Source organism: Jaculus jaculus, chromosome 7, assembly GCF_020740685.1.
Source record: "Jaculus jaculus isolate mJacJac1 chromosome 7, mJacJac1.mat.Y.cur, whole genome shotgun sequence".
Classification (NCBI taxonomy): domain Eukaryota; kingdom Metazoa; phylum Chordata; class Mammalia; order Rodentia; family Dipodidae; genus Jaculus; species Jaculus jaculus.
The window spans coordinates 144,759,294-144,776,912 of record NC_059108.1 but is presented as its reverse complement, the minus strand read 5'-3'; the positions used below and the strand labels follow the sequence as shown (position 1 = coordinate 144,776,912).

At 42.3% G+C, this 17,619-nt stretch overlaps 1 protein-coding gene across 6 annotated transcripts in view; it reads right to left on the bottom strand.

The window, feature by feature from the left end:
• Positions 1-17,619, bottom strand: part of Numb (NUMB endocytic adaptor protein) — a 124,278-nt gene that overhangs the window by 30,902 nt on the left and 75,757 nt on the right. For all 6 annotated transcript variants that reach the window (XM_045154070.1, XM_045154075.1, XM_045154074.1 and 3 more), the window contains one exon: positions 9,242-9,383. In XM_045154070.1, the coding sequence (XP_045010005.1) occupies positions 9,242-9,367 (126 nt within the window). In that variant the 5' untranslated portion in view covers positions 9,368-9,383. The remainder of the gene's footprint in view (positions 1-9,241; positions 9,384-17,619) is intronic.

Sequence of the window (17,619 nt, the reverse complement as noted above, 5' to 3'; positions counted from 1 at the left end):
CCACGTTAGCCAGATGCACAACGGGGTGCAAGCATTGTTTTCAGTGGCTGGAAGCCCTGGCGCGCCCCTTCTCTCTGTCTACCTGCCTATTTCTGTATCTCTCTCTTTCTCTCAAATAAATAAATAAATAAAAATAAAATATTAAAAAATAAATAAATAAAAGGAAAGTCAGCCAGGCGTGGTGGTGTACACCTTTAATCCCAGCATTTGAGAGGTAGAGGTAGGAGGACTGCTGTGAGTTCAAGGCCATCCTGAGAATACAGAATTAAAGCCAGGTCAGCCTTGGCTAGAGTGAGACTCCTTGTTGAAAAACAAAAGAACAACAAGAACAACAACAACAGTGTGTGAGAGAGAGAGAAGAGAGAGAATTGGCATGCCAGGGCTTCCGGGCACTATAATTGAACTTCATACGCATGTGCCCCCTTGTGCTTATGTGTGACCTTGTGCTTGCATCACTGTGTGTCTGGCTTACATGGGACCTGGAGAGGCAAACATGAGTCCTTAGGCTTTGCAGGCAAGTGCCTTAACCACTAAGCCATCTCTCCAGCCCCTCCCCCCTTTTTAAGGAAAATTCAGGGTCTGGTTTCAGGTTAAGATGCAATTGACATAGTACTTTTGCCATATTCCTCCCACTGGATGAAACCAGTTCTCTGACTATGTGCAACAGCTATTTGAGGTTTCTAAAAAGCAGAAGATGAATCAGAAGAATATAGGAATGAACAACTAGACAGAGTTTTCTATAATTGAGAAAAAGTCAGTTTAGACTTCAGGGTCATGAATATAAGCTACTCTTCTTTATTTCCTATGTATGTGATCTTGGGCAAGTTATTTAGCATTTGTGAACCACCCTCATTTTCTCTCCTAGCTTTAAATTCAGGTGATCAATACACAGCTTTTTCTGAGTAGCTATTCAGCAAGAGGAGTTGCATAAATATCCAGCAAATTACTAACAGTGTCGGTGATTAGTGTTGCTTCCTTCTTTCTGAGCCTGCTCTGTGCTGTGGTTGGTTATGACTGCCCCAGTCACGCTCATGTGTTTGAACATGTGGTCTCCAGGCAGTGGTACTGTTTTGAGAGACTGTGGAACTTTGCAGATGTGTCTAGCCTTTTTTTTAAATTTTGTTGTTGTTGTATGGGGGGTGGGGGACAGTGTTCATACAGGTGCATGAATACCATGTTGGACACGTGGACAACAGATGACAGACAACTTGGGGGGTTGGTTTTGCCTTCTACCTTGTTTGAGGCAGGGTCTCTCGCTCACTGCTGCACCTGCCTGGCTAACTGGCAGGTGAACTTTCACGCAATTCTCCTGCTTCTGCCTCCCCTCTCTTCTTAGAAGGGCACTAGGATTAGATGCTCCTGCTACACGGACTCTGGGAATCCAAACTCAGGTACTGACAGTATCACAGCTGTTCTGACGAGCCGACAGGCAGGATGTGGTCTCAAAGCTAAACTTCTCTTCCGCCACTGCTGAGAACAAGGAGGAGGTAGCTCAGCTTTCACTGCCCCAAGGCTGTGGCAGCCGGCATTGCAGTCACATATCAATCCCAAATTGCCTGGATTACAGACATGTGCCACCACGTCTGGCTTTCCTATCAGGTTTAAAGATCTTTTGTATTCACTACATTCAACCTTCTTGTGGACATATTTGGCAGATATGTAAGGCCTCCACACCTGAGCCTTGTCTTTTTTTAGAGACAAAGCCCTTTTGAGTACATAATTACAGGTGTGGGCCAAGCCAGGCAAATTAGAACAATTTTGTTTTGTTTTGTTTTGTATTTCCAAGGTAGGGTCTCACTCTAGCCCAGGCTACCTAGAACTCACCTTGTAGTCCCAGGCTGACCTGGAATTCACAGTATTCCTCCTACCCCAGTGTCAAGAGTGCTGGGATTAAAAGCGTGTCCCACTATGCCTTAATGAAAACAATTTTTAAAATTTTTGCTGGTCGTGGTGGCACACACCTTTAATTCCAGCACTTGGGAGGCAGAGGTAGGAGGACTGCCGTGAGTTCAAGGCTACCCTGAGACTACACAATGAATTCCAGCTCAGCCTGAGCTAGAGTGAGACCTTACGTCAGAAAAGCAACAACAAAAAATTAGTTAGGCCGGGTGTGGTGGCACACGCCTTTAATCCCAGCACTCGGGAGGCAGAGGTAGGAGGATCACCCTGAGTTCGAGGCCACCCTGAGATTCCATAGTGAATTCCAGGTCAGCCTGGGCTAGAGTGAGACCCTACCTTGAAAAACCAAAAACAAACAAACAAACAAAAAGTTAGTTAGCTAGTTCAAAGAGACAAAGAGGCAGATAGAGAGAATGGCACACCAGGCCCACTAGCCACTGCAAACGAACTCAGGTTGCACATACGATCTTGTGCATCTGGTTTACGTGGGTCCTGAGGAATTGAACCTGGGTTCTTTGGCTTTGCAGGCAAGTGCTTTAATCACTAAGCTATCTCTGCAGCCCCATTTTTTTGCTGTTGTTTTTTTGAGGTAGAGTTTTGCCCTAGCCCAAATTACCTGGAAAAATTCACTATGTACTCTCAGGGTGGCCTCAAACTCAGTGATCCTCCTACTTCAGCCTCCCAAGTGCTGAGATCAAAGGTGTGTGCCACCATGCATGGCTGTCTTGTTTTTTGGATGTAGGGTCTTGCTCTAGCCCAGGATGACCTAGAATTCACTATGTACTTTTAGGGTGATCTTGAAATCATGGGGATCCTCCTACTTCTGCCTCCCAAGTGCTGGGATTAAAGGCATGCACCACCAGGCCCAGCCATTTTTTAAAATTAGAATAAATTTTAAATGTATACTTCAGTAGTATTAATTACATTCAAACTTCTGTGCTACTATACACCTCTACTTCAATTTATTATTCTATTTTTTTTGGTTTTTTAAAATTTTTTTTTTTAATTTATTTGACAGAAAGAGGGAGAGCTGGGCATGGTGGCACACGCCTTTAATCCCAGCACTCGGGAGGCAGAGGTAGGAGGATCGCCATGAGTTTGAGGCCACCCTGAGACTACAGAGTTAATTCCAGGTCAGCCTGGACCAGAGTGAGACCCTACCTCGAAAAACCAAAAAAAAAAAAAAGAAAAAGAAAGAGGGAGAGAGAAAGAGAGAGAGAGAATGGGTGCACCAGGGTCTCCAGCCACTCACTGCAAACCAACTCCAGACATGTGTGCCCCTCTTGTGCATAAGGCTAACATGGGTCCTGGGGAATCAAACCAGGGTCCTTTGGCTTTGTAGGCAAATGCCTTAACAGCTAAGCTATTCCTCCAGCCTTTTTTTGTTTTTTTCAGGCAGGGCCTCACTCTACTCCAGCCTGACCTGGAATTCACTATGTAGTCTCAGGCTGGCTTTGAACTCATGGTGATCCTCCTACTTCTGCCTCCCGAGTAGAGTGTTGGGATTAAAATGTGTACCATCATGCCTGGCATTTTTTTTATTATTCTTAATACAAACTCTGTAACTATGAAGTAACAACTCTTATTTCTCCTCTCCCCTCCTCACAGTAATCTCATTTACTTCATGTCTTTATGAATATGCCTATTCTAGATATAGTTCTAGGAATGAATATAAGCTTCTAAGATTTTCCAATAATTTTCATTCTACCATTTCCCTCCATCAATTCAATTGGAGATATATATATCTACTTATATCAACAGCAACAAAATAAACAACTTGGTAGAAAGTTGAAAACAAAAAATATTTTATATATGGACTGACTCAGTTGCATTAATCCATTTTAGAAATGTGAAGATGGAAATTAGATCTGTGTCTTACTAGATTATGAGAAAAACATGTCCACTGGAAAAAAGCACCGTTTACAAAGTCTCTTTTCTTCTGGGAGACACTATCTCACTCAAGAACTGCAGCTGAATTATGCTTTAATGACAAAAATATTTGAGACTGGAGCTTCTTTTGTCTGTATGCTCTTTCCAAACTCCCTGAGTAAGGGACTTTTATTCATAAAAATGTACTTTAGAAAAATGACTATGTGGAATTTCATTCTTAATGAATTAAGTCATTTTTCTCTTTCTTGAAAAAAATATTTTAAGAAAAGATCTCCTGCCCGTCTTTGGTAATTTATCCATGAGACATGCAGAGCTCTTATGTGAGATGCTATACCGTGAGCAGCTCCCAGCATTAACAGAAAATATCATAATAATAACTGGTTTATAAGGAGCTATAAGGTGTCTCATCACAATCTATCTAAGACTATGGTACAGAAAATATATTGTACAAATGTACAGACTGCATTACCAAAATTTGTCTTTAATTCATGAACAGTAGTTACATCAAATTAAAATATTCTCATCTTGGGCTGGAGAGGTGGCTTAGCAGTTAAGGCACTTGCCTGCAAAGCCAAAGGACCCAGGTATGATTCCCCAGGACCCACATAAGCCACATGTACAAGGTGGCACATGCTCCTGGAGTTCATCTGCAGTGGCTGGATGCCCTGGTGCACCCATTCTCTCTCTCTCAAATAAATAAATAAAAAAATAAGATAAAAAATTCTCATCCCTGACAACTGGGATATAATTTCAGCACAACAAGTCATATGGTATTAGCAGATGTATTTAATAGAATTCTAAAAGTACTGGAGAGAACAGGTGATCCAAAACCTTTACTTTCCACTAAGTACTAAAAATACTAAGTGAGGGCTGAAGAGGTGACTTAGCAGTTACAGCGCTTGCCTGCAAAGCCGAAGGACCCAGGTTCAATCCCCTAGTATAGCCAGATGCACAAGGTGCATGCATCTGGAGTTCATTTGCAGTGGCTAGAGGCTCTGGCATGCCCATTCTCTATCAGCCCCTTTCTCTCAAATAAATAAATGAATGTGTATGTGTGTGTGTGTATACATATAGATATTTCAGAAAATGAATATACATATTTTAGAAGAAAACTCTAAAAGCTGGGTGTGGTAATGCACACCTTTAAACCCAGCACTTGGGAGGCAGAGGTAGGAGGACTGCCTTGAGTTTGAGGCTACTCTGAGACTTTGTAGTGAATTCTAGGTCAGCCTGAGCTAGAGTGATACCCTACCTTGAAATAAACAAAAACACACATACAAAAAAAGAAGAAAAAATTCTAAGTGATCATAGACAAAGTCATGACTAGCCAACTGAGAGAGGAACAGAATTTTGATCTTTTGCTCACTACTTCATACTACCTCTCTATTAAACTCTCATTTTGTTGTTGAAGTTGTGCTTAATCTTCCTCTTAGCACTGCATTTCCCTCAGAAATGAAATGAGTATTTTGCCTAAGTAAATTATATGACTACTGATCAAAGAGTAACTATAGAGTCATTTTACTTTATAAAAATATTACAGCTGAGGGAAGGCTCAGTGGTTAAGGTGGTTGCCTGCAAGCCTGAGTTTTAGTCCCCAGCACCCACATAAAGCTGGATGCAAAGTGGCCATGCATCTGTAATCCCAACATACCTAAGGCAATAGGAGGTGGTGCCAGGAGAATTGGGAAGTTTTCAGGATAGCTAGACTGGCACATGCAGCAGCAACACAAGGAGACCCTGTTTCAAGGAAGGAAGGAGGACAAACACCTCAAGGTTGTCCACAGAGTTCCATGAGTGTCGAAGCATGCACATGACCGTCCACAGCACGCACAAGCGTGCGCACACACATGTACACACAAATAAATTGAGAACAAGTGTTATATTACAGCTGGGGCTGGACAGGGGATGGCTCAGTGGATAAAGCACTTGCTGTGCAAGCCTGAGTACCTGAGTTTGGATCCCCAGAACCCATGTAAAGCTGGATGCTGCAGAACAAGCATCTATCATCCCACTGCACCTAAAGTGAGAAGGGAGGTAGAGACAGGAAGATCACCCGAAAGCTCATGGGCCAACTAGCCTGGCAAACACAGCCATGAACAATGAGAGAGCCTGTCTCAAACAGGGAGAAAGGTGAGGACCAGCACCCAAAGCTGCCCATGACTTCCACATATGCATACCATGGTACCCAGGCTTCTGCACTCATACACAAGAGCTCTCACACACATCACCCAAGACACTGCAGACTCCAGAGGCACGCACCACTTTTCACCTGCCTTACATGGGTCCTGGAGAATCAAACCTGTGTACTCAGGCTTTGCAGGCAAGTACCTTAGCTGCTAAGCCATCTCTCCAGCCTGGCCCTGAACATTTGATGCCCCTGACTGTACCAGTGGAGTACTGGTGTGTGCACTACCACAACCAGTTTTATGGAATGATTGTGATCAAGCCCAGGGCTTTGCTCATGTTAGACAAGCACTCTACCAATGGAGTTATGTCCCTATGCCCAAGTTGTTTCTTTTTTTTGGGTGGGGGGGACGGAGGGAGAGTTCAAGGTAGGGTCTCACTCTAGCACAAGCTGACCTGGAACTCACTCTGTAGTCCTAGGCTGGCCTTGAACTCAAAGCAATCCTCCTACCTCCACTTCTTCAGTGTTGCAATGAAAGAATTAAAGGTGAGTGCTATCACACTCTTTTTTTTTTTTTTTTTTTTTTGAGGTAGGGTCTCACTCTGGTTCAGGCTGACCTGGAATCAACTATGTAGTCTCAGGGGACCTCAAACTCACGGTGATCCTCCCACTTCTGCCTCCCGAGTGTGCCACCACTCCCGGCTCTTTTTTTTTTTTAAATATATTTATTTATTAGAGAGAAAGAAAGACACAAATAGAGAGATGATGGGCATGCCAGAGCTCTAGCCACTGCAAACTCCAGATGCATGTACCACCTTGTGCATCTGGCTTACATGGGTCCTGGAGAATCAAAACTAGGTCCTTCATCTTCACAGGCAAGTGCATTAACTGCTAAGCCATCTCTTCAGCCCTATTTCTTTTAGAGAGAGAAGACAGAGAGAGACAGACAGAATCAACACATCAGGGCCTCAGCCACTGCAATTGAATTCCAGACACGTGCACCACCTAGTGGGCATGTGCGACCTGAGCTTGCCTCATCGGTTGTGTGTCTGGCTTATGTGGGATCTGGAGAGTCAACATGGGTCTTTAGGCTTTGAAGGCAAGTACCTTAACCACTAAGCCATCTCTTTAGTCCCTGCCTTATTTTTTTAATTTTTATTTTTATTTTCACAATTTTTATTAACATTTTCCATGATTATAAAAAATATCCCATGGTAATACCCTCCCTCACCCCCACACTTTCCCCTTTGAAATTCCATTCTCCATCATATTACCACCCCATCTCAATCATTGTACTTACATATATACAATACCAACCTATTAAGTACCCTCCTCCTTCCTTTCTCTTCCCTTTATATCTCCTTTTTAATTTACTGGGCTCTGCTACTAAGTATTTTCCTTCTCTGACAGAAGCCCAATCATCTGTAGCTAGGATCCACATATGAGGGAGAACATGTGGCGCTTGGCTTTCTGGGCCTGGGTTACCTCACTTAGTATAATCCTTTCCAGATCCATCCATTTTTCTGCAAATTTCATAACTTCATTTTTATTTACTGCTGAGTAGAACTCCATTGTATAAATGTGCCACACCTTCATTATCCACTCATCAGTTCAGGGACATCTAGGCTGGTTCCATTTCCCAGCTACTATAAATTGAGCAGCAATGAACATGGTTGAGCATGTACTTCTAAGGAAATGAGATGGTTCCTTTGGATATATGCCTAGGAGTGCGATAGCTGGGTCATATGGTAGATCAATCTTTAGCTGTTTTAGGAACCTCCACACTGATTTCCACAATGGCTGGACCAGATTGCATTCCCACCAGCAGTGTAGAAGGGTTCCTCTTTTTCCACATCCCCGCCAACATTTATGATCATTTGTTTTCATGATGGTGGCCAATCTGACAGGAGTGAGATGCAATCTCAATGTAGTTTTAATCTGCATTTCCCTGATGACTAGTGATGTAGAACATTTTTTTAGATGCTTATATGCCATTCATATTTCTTCCTTTGAGAACTCTCTATTTAGCTCCATAGCCCATTTTTTGATTGGCTTATTTGATTCCTTATTATTTAACTTTTTGAGTTCTTTGAGTTTTTAAAAAATATTATTTTATTTATGTATTTGAGAGACAGAGACAGTGAAAACGAAGGGGAGGAGAGAGAGAATGGGCACATCTACTGCCAACGCCAGACACTTGTGCCACTTTGTGCATCTAGCTTTAGGTGGGTAACTGAACCAGGGCCATCAAGCATTGCAAGAAAGCACCTTTAACTGCTAAGCCATCTCTCTACACCCCCCGCTTTGTGTGTGTGTGTGGGGGGGGTTAGGGTCTTGCTCTAGCCCAGGCTGACCTGGAATTCACTATGTAAGTCTCAATCTGGCCTTGAACTCACAACAATCTTACCTCTGCCTGGGATTAAAGGTATGTGACACTACAAGTGGCTCTATTTCCTCCTTGTGTGTGTGTGTGTGTGTGTGTGTGTGTGTGTGTGTGAGTGAGTGAAGCAGGGTCTTGCTATACCTCAAAGTTCATGCATCTGGAGTTTGTTTTCAGTGGCTAGAGGCCCTGGTGCCCCCATTCGTATACTCTCTCTCTCTCCCTCTCTTCTTGGAAATAATTAATTTTTTTCTTTAAAAGTGATTTTATTTGGTTAGACCGAGCAGTGTAGGCTTATAATCCCAGTTACTTGGGAGGCTATGGCAGAAGAGTAACAAGAATAACAAGCCTACCTGGGCTACAGAATGAGTGCAAGGCCAGCCTGGGCAACTTTGAGACCCTGTTTCAAGAAATAAAAATAGGGGGAGGGAGGGAATTACCATGGGATATTTTTTTATAATCATGGAAAATGCTAATAAAAATTAAAATTAAAAGGGGGCTGGGGTTATAGCTTTGTGCTGGAGTACCAATATTAAACACACAAACACAGTGATCTTCTTTGTACTGATTATAGATTATCTGACAGAAATTCTTATTTAAATATAAAAAATATCACTAACTGCAACAAATTTTTCATATTTTTCATATGTAATTCCATCAGTGATACAGAATATGAAGGTACTGGCTTTTAAGGGACTCTCTCTTATTTTTTGGCTTTTCGAGGTAGGGTCTCACTCTAGCTCAGGCTGACCTGGAATTCACTATGTAGTCACAGCGTGGCTTCAAACTCATAGTGATTGTCCTACCTCTGCTTCATGAGTGCTGAGATTAAAGGCGTGCGCCACCATGCCCAGCTAAGGGACTCTCTTTCATTACCTTAATGAAACTTCTCATACAACTGGTTATTGTTTCTTTTCCACAAAGAATTCTAGAAAAACAGTTTTTACCTTAACTGGGAAGCTACATTTTCCAGTGCGAACACCTTCTTCATCTGTCTGCCACTGATGTGGACGACTGGCCTCTGGAACATAAACATCTTTCTTTCTCCTAAAACTTTGCCGTAGTTTGTTCATTTTAATTTTTTACAATCTGCAGACACAGTAAAAGAAATACCCAAGGTTACACCTTCTTACACATTTTATCTTTAGATTACCACAAAGCACAAAACACGGAAGCTCCAAATAAAAGGTTATGGCTTCTTAAGGGAAAATGAGCAATTGTAATACCTCTGAGAATGTAATGAAACTCAAACAAAATACATTTTATATTTTGAAAGATAATTCCAGTACTAATTTCTTGTAAAAAACACAATAACTTCTAATAGGATATGAAGAAATGTAATTCTAAGAATGTTCTACTTTAATTGTAATAAGTCATAGAGAAGTTCCCCTACTAATTTATATACCTCTTAAATTCATTCTGACTTTTGTTAATGGAAATAGTTGGCCAGATTCTAACAATTTCTGAAAATAGTCTTAAAAGTTCTTTACCTGGATGGGGGGAGGGAACATACTCTGAAACACTGAAATATGAGGCTCTTTTTAGCTTAATATTAGAAAACACTAGTTAATGGGCTGGAGAGATGGCTTAGCAGTTAAGGTATTTGCCTATGAAGCCTAAGAACCCATGTTTGACTCTCCAGGTCTCATGTAAGCCAGACCCACCCACAAGGTAACTCATATGCAAGGTTGCACATGCACACAAGGTTGCACATATGTATGGACTTTAACTTTAGTGGCTGGAGGCCCTGGCACACCAATTCTCTCTCATGTGTGCTCTCTCTCTCATTAAAAAAAAAAAAAAATCTGGATGTGGTGGCACACGCCTTTAATTCCAGCACTCGGGAGGCAAAGGTAGGAGGACCCCTATGAGTTCAAGGCCACCCTGCAACCACATAGTGAATTCTAGGTCAGCCTGGGCTAGAGTGAGAACTACCTTGAAAAAAAGAAAAAAAAATTTCCTGCAAGAAAAATGACATAATTACCGTAACCTAACAAAACTGCTTAAACCATGGTTAGTTCTTTGTTTCTCAATGAGGTGCTTCTTGAATGCTGTCACAAGAGTAGCAGAAATTATAAAATTACAAAGAAATAAAACACTCTGGGCTGGAGGGATGGCTTCATGGTTAAGGTGCCTGCCTGCAAAGCCACAGTACCCAGGTTGGATTCCCCGGGACCCAAGTAAACCAGATGGACAAGGGGCGTGTGCATCTGGAGTTCGTTTGCAGCAGCTAGAGGCCCTAGCATGCCCATTCTCTTTCTCAACAGCAATGAGTAAACAGGATACAGGAAGTAAAATCTCAAACTGTGAGAACGAATGCTTCCAGTTTCTACTAAGATGCATGGCTCATTCTTTCCTGGAAGGAGTCAATGACCTTAAATAACCTCAAAGTGATCTTTACTCTAGAAATGATGTGACAAAGCTATGAAAAGAAATTGCCTTCTCTGTCACAAGTGTTCACTCCCACACGATGCCAATGGAACACCTGAGACACTCAATTTGTGCTCTGAGGAAAATCAAACCACAACAGAATTATTACCAAATAAGTCAATTTACATAGATAATCCAATCTCACCACACGTTGTAGGTAAGAATTCTGATAGGAGTATAAAACGTCCTCGTATTTTCTAAAATGAATTTCAACAGATTACTAATTTCTAAACAATATAACAAGAGCATACCTTAATCTAACAAATGTCTTCAAAAAATTCATAACCTTCTTTGAAAATGCCTACTCTTTCAAATCACATTCAGAAAAATACACACAGGTATGGGGGAGTCTGGGGATGTAGCAGAGTATTAGAGCACTTGCTTAGCATATGTAAGAGCTTGGGTTTGATCCCCAGCAATGCCAAAAAAAAAGTAAAAGTAAAGTACTCAACACAATATAACCCAACACAAATCTAAGAAAATAAAGGATTAAGGAGATAGTTCAGTGGTTAAAGAGCTTGCTTGCAAAACCTGCCACCATGGGTTGGCCCAAGTTTGATTCCAGAGAAAGAGAGAGACAGGGACAGGGAAGGAGCAGGCATGAATGAATGCATACAGAATGGGCATACCAGGGCCTCTTGTCCTCTGTAGAAGAAATCCAGACACATGGCCAGGCGTAGTGGCACATGCCTTTAATCCCAGCACTCGGGAGGCAGAGGTAGGAGGATCACCGTGAGTTTGAGGCCACCCTGAGACTACATATGAATTCCAGGTCAGCCTGGGCTAGAGTGAGACCTTATCTCAAAAAGAAAGAAAGAGAGAGACAGAGAAAGGAAGGAAAGAAGGAAGGGAGGGAGGGGGGGAGGGAAGGAAAGAATCCAGACACATGTCCCCACATCAAGCCATATGCATAAAGTGTTGCATGTGTCTGGAGGTCATCTGCGGTAGGCAAGAGGCCCTGGCATGCCCATGTATGCACACATGCATGCATTCATTCATGCTCATTCTTTCTCTCTTTGCTCACAAAAAATTTTAAAAAAAAATAAAAGAGAGATGGGTGGCAAGATGTTTCAGCAATTCATGATGTTTGCTTGCACAGCCTAATGGCTTGGGTTCAACTCCCTGGTACGATATACAGCCAGATGCACAAAGTGGTATATGTGTATGGTATTTGTTTGTAACACCAAGAGGCCCTGCCAAGCGCATACTTACTCAGTCATTCTTCCTTTCCTTCTTTTTCCTTCCTTCCTTTCCTTCTTTTGTTTCCCTCCTTCCCCCCTCCCTTTCTTTCCTTCTGAGAAAAGCAGGCAGAGAGAAGGAAGGAAGGAACTGGCATGCCAGGGCCTCTAGCCACTGTAAATGAACTCCAGATGCATGTGCCACTTCATGCATCTGGCTTTATGTGGGTGATGGGGAATGGAACCTGGGTCCTTTGACTTTGCCACCAAGTACCATCTCTCCAGCCACCTATATCTATCTATCCCTCTCTCTCTCTCTCTCTCTCTCTCTCTCTCTCTCTCTCTCTCTCTCTCTACCTACCTACCTACCTACCTACCTACCTACCTATCTATCTATATTTTGTTGTTGTTTTTCAAGTTAAGATATCACTCTAGCCCAGGCTGACCTGGAATTCACTATGTAGTCTCAGGGTGGCCTTGAACTCTCAGTGATCCTCCTGCTTCTGCCTCCTGAGTACTGGGAGTAAAGGTGTGTGCCACCATGCCCAGCTATACTCTTTTTTAAAAAAATGTTATTATAGGGGCTGGAAGGATGGCTTAGCAGTTAAGGTACTTGCCTGCAAAGCCAAAGGACCCAGGTTTGATTCCCCAGGATCCACTTAAGCCCGCTATAGAAGGTGACGCATGCATCTGGAGTTCATGTGCAGTGGCTAAAGGCCCTGGTGTGCCAATTCTCTATCTGCTTCTCTCTCTCTCAAACAAATAAAAATAAATGATTTTTTAAAGTTATTATATATTTGCAAGCAAGTATAACAGCGTGCCAGGGCCTTTTGTCACTGCACATGAACTCCAGATATAAGATGCCACTATGTTCATGTGGCTTTATGTGGGTACTGGGGAATAAAACCTAGGCCGTAGGCTTTTAAGCAAGCCCTTTTATCCACTAAGCCATCTCTCTAGCCCCACCCCATACTCTTCTCTCTCTGCATACACATTCTCTCCCTCTTATCGTAAAGAAAGAAATCTTAGAAAAAGAAAATTAGAAAACAATTACAATGAAAATGAAAATAGCTAGTACATTTTTGAAAATTAGTGACATAATATATCTAAAATAAATTTACTACATTTTGCTTGGTACTCAAAAATTACTTTTTTGAGTGTGGTGGTACACATCTTCTTTTATCCCAGCACTCAGGAGGCAGAGGTAGGCACACATCGCTGTGAGTTGGAGGCCACCCTGAGACTATGTCGTAAAATCCAGGTCAACCTGGGCTAGACCAAGACCCTATCTCAAGAAAACTACAACAAAAAATAATACTTTTGGGCTGGAGAGATGGCGTAGTGGTTAAGCGCTTGCCTGTGAAGCCTAAGGACCCCGGTTCGAGGCTCGGTTCCCCAGGTCCCACGTTAGCCAGATGCACAAGGGGGCGCACGCGTCTGGAGTTCATTTGCAGAGGCTGGGGGCCCTGGCGCGCCCATTGTCTCTCTCTGCCTCTATCTGTCTTTCTCTCTGTGTCTGTCGCTCTCAAATAAATAAATAAAAAATTTAAAAAAAAATAATACTTTATTTGCATGTGTGTATGAATAAGTGTTCTTGCTGCTGCAAATGCATGTGCTACTTTGTGTCCAGCTTATGTGGGTACTGGGGGATTAAACCTGAGCCAGCAGGTTTTGTAAGCAAGTGCCTTTAATCACTGAGTCACATCCCCAACATGGCTTGCTACTTCTTAATGAAACTACCATTGGCCTGAGAAGTCCTAGCTGAACACAGGTGATAGATGCAATTTCTTTAAGTGTAAAAACTGCAAACTTGCCAAGTGTGGTGGTACATATCTTTAATCCCAGCACTCAGGAAGCATAGGTAGGAGGATCACTGTGAGTTCAAGGCCACCCTGAGACTGCACAGTGAATTCCAGGTCAGCCTGGATCAGAGTGAAACCCTACCTCGAAAGACTAAAAACAAACAAAAAAACTGAAAACTTATTTTGTGTGACAGGTAAATTATTTTAAACACATTTCAGACTCATGTGCTACTTTGTGCATCTGGTTTTATATGGGTACTGGGGAACTGAACCCAGGCCAGAGGGCTTTGTAAGCAAGTGCCTTTAATCAGTAAGCCATCTCCCCAGTCCCCAATATTTTTTTTACCAAAAAAAAAAAAAAAAAAAAAAAAAAAAAAAAATCTCAGGCTAGAGGGATGGCTTGGCAGTTAAGGCATTTGCCTTCAAAGCCAAAGGACCTAGGTTCAATTCCCTAGGACCCACGTTAGCCAGATGCACAAAGGGGCACACACATCTGAAATTTGTTTGCAGTGGCTGGAGGCCCTATTACGCCCATTCATTCTCTTTCTCTCTCTCTCCCTTCCTTCCTCCCTGTCAGATAAATAAATAAATAAAAATAAAATGTTAAAAAAAGAATAGAAGTCTCTATTACATTACAGTTTTCAAAGGCCATCAAATACAATTTAAGTTCCAAATTCAGATTTTTTTTTTAAATTTTATTTTTCGAGGTAGGGTCTCACTCTAGCCCAGGCTGACCTGGAATTCACTCTGTATTCTCAGGGTGGCCTTGAACTCCTGGTGATCCTCCTACCTCTGTCTTCCAAGTGCTGGGAATTAAAGGTGTGTGCCACCATGCCCAAATTCAGAATTTTTTTTAATTTTATTTTTATTTATTAGAGAGAGAGAATGGGTGCACCAGGGCTTCTAGTCATTGCAAATGAACTCCAAACACATGCAAGACCTTGTGCATCTGGCTTACAGGGAGTTGAACCTGAGTCCTTAGGCTTCACACGCAAGCATCTTAACCGCTAAGCCATCTCTCCAGCCCTCAGAAAATTTTTATTTTTTATATTTATTTATTTATTTGAGGTAGGACTGACCTCACTCCAGCACAGGCTGACCTGGAACTCTATAATCCCAGTCTGGCTTAGAACTCACAGTGATCCTCCTACCTCTGCAGATTAAAGGCATGTGCCACCACACCCAGCTTCTAAAAATATTTTATATTCCTTGAGTCCTCCTATAAAAACTTGGCTCCTGCACCCATTTTTTCTCTCTATCTGTCTCTTTCTCTCACTCTCTCTCTCTTATTCTTTGCAAAAAAATTAAAAATTTAAAAACACACACACAAAAAAAAAACTTGGCTCCATTTCATATACTTCTTTCCTCCCTGGGCCCATTCCTCTCCCCACAATACACCTCTAGTTTACTTTCATCACCTATTTTCTGACTCTTGAGTGCTTCCTCTACTTGTTCCAACTCATTGAGGGTATTCTCTAAACAATATGCTTCAATCTGTGTTCTCCTATTTAGATTGTCATTCTTTTGTGTGTGTGTGTGTGTGTGTGTGTGTGTGTGTGTGTTTATGGGTGTGCCATGGTGCCTTGAGGTATCTGTTTTCCCACCTTCTTGAGAGGCTCTCTTGCTGCTTCAAGCAAATGTCAGACTAGCTGGCCCATGAGCTTTGGATTCTGCTGGCTCTGTCTCCCACTGTAATACTGCATTGGGATCAGAGACCTTACGTTGAAAAACAAAATTATTTTGCTTCACTACTATCAGATAAGCTTCTCTTTTTCAGATAGATGCAGATCCTATGGAGAGAGCTGCCCCAACATACCTCAAAAGGGGCCCAACTGAAACTAAGGACAATTGGTGAAACAAGCAAGGGTGATATTTTCCTGCGAACCGGATACCAGCACAACGGGGAAGGAGACCAACGCAGAGAAAAATCAACTCCTGCCAAATCAGAGAGCCAGAGCCTCAGATGCCCCCAACACCTCACCACTGAAGCAGACCAAAAATGAACCCAACATGGCTCAGGGAAATTTTGCGGAAGAGGGGGCGGAAAGAATGTCAGAGTCACATGTTGGGTCATGATTTGCAGAGACATTTAGCATACCAATAACTGGGGACTAACTCCACAGTGCACGACCATTTACATCAACAAGGAGGGTCTAATGGGAGGGGGTAGATCATAGATGAGCCTAAACAATGGTACCAAACTGCGGGTATTTGATGAAAAGAAAACTAATAAATCAAATTAAAAAAAAAAAAGAGAGATTTAAAACAAATTAAGACTTGGCTGCCCTAAAGATTGGCATTTGAGAATAAAACAATGCCACAATTTGAATGTCTCAGCTCTCTAATGCACATACTCAATTCCCTTACCATTTTAGACCACATAGTCTCAACTAAGGAACCACAATGGATACAATCCCCTCCCCCCACATACATACCTCAGGTTCAGCAACCCTCTAAGGTTAGACACAAATTTCAGTATGTATGTGCCTGTATACTTTCTGGGGCCAGATTTTTCAACTTTCACCAAAATCTCAAAGAATTTTCCAGCCATAAATCTACCTCTGCTTTAAATAGTACTCCATGCTCTGGTTTTAATTTTATTCTTTTATTTTAAATATTTTATTTATTTATGTATTTATTGGGGGGCAGATAGAGAACATGTGTGTCAGGGCTTCTAGCCACTGCAAACAAACTCCAAACACGTGTGCCACCTTGTGCATCTGGCTTACATGGGTAATGAGGAATAGAACCTGGGTCCTTAGACTTTGCAGGCAAGGGCCTTAGTGGCTAAACCATCTCTCAAGCTCTGGTTTTAAGTTCAGATGTATACCTTATGAATTTGCATTTCCTATTTCTGTTCACAAAATTCCTTCTTTATTTTGTTTTTGGGTTTTCAAGGTAAGGTTTCACTCTACCCCAGTCTGTCCTGAAATTCACTATTGTAGTCTCAGGGTAGCTTGAAATTCATGGCGATCCTTCTACCTCTACCTTCTAAGTGCTGGGATTAAAGGCATGTGCCACCATGATGGCTCCCCTTCTTTTTTTTAAATTTATTTTTTATTTCATTATTGTGTGTGTGTGTGTGTGTGTGTGTGTGTGTGTGTGTGTGTGTGTACACGATGATATAATGGGGGCAAACAAGAATGGGCACGCCAGGGCCTTTAGCTGCATGTGCCACCTTGTGCATCTGGTTTACGTAGGTCCTGGGGAATTGAACCTGGGTCCTCAGGCTTTGCAGGTAAGTGCTCTAACCACTAAGACACCTCCCCAGCCCTCCCTTCTTCTTCTTCTTCTTCTTCTTTTTTATATTTCTGTTATTTGTTTACTTATTTGACAAAGAAAGAGGGGGAGAGAGATAGCCGGGAGTGGTGGTGCATGCCTTTAATCCAAGCACTCGGGAAGCAGAGGTAGGAGGATTGCTGTGAGTTCAAGGCCACCCTGAGACTCCATAGTGAATTCCAGGTCAGCCGGGGCTAGAGACCCTACCTCGAAAAACCAAAAAAAAAAAAAAAAAAGAGGGGGAAAAAGAGAGAGATAGAGAAAGAGAGAGAGAGAGAGAGAGGATGGGCACAGCAGGGTCTCCAGCCACTGCAAATGAACTCCAAATGCATGCGCCCCCTTGTGCATCTGGCTTACGTGGGTCCTGGGGAATTGAACCTGGGTGGTTAGGTTTTGTAGACAAGTGCCTTAACTGCTGAGCCATCTCTCCAGTCCCAGCAATACTTACCTTTTAAGGCATGCTAACATTTTACAGATAAAAACTCCTATCTCATATGGCCAAAGCCAGGCACAGTGGTGCTGGCCTATCTGTAGTACTTGTATTTGGAAGGCTGAGACAGGAAGGTCGCTGAGTGCAAGGCTAGCCTTGGCTAATTAAATACAAAACAAACAAAAAGGTGACAACAAAAACATGGC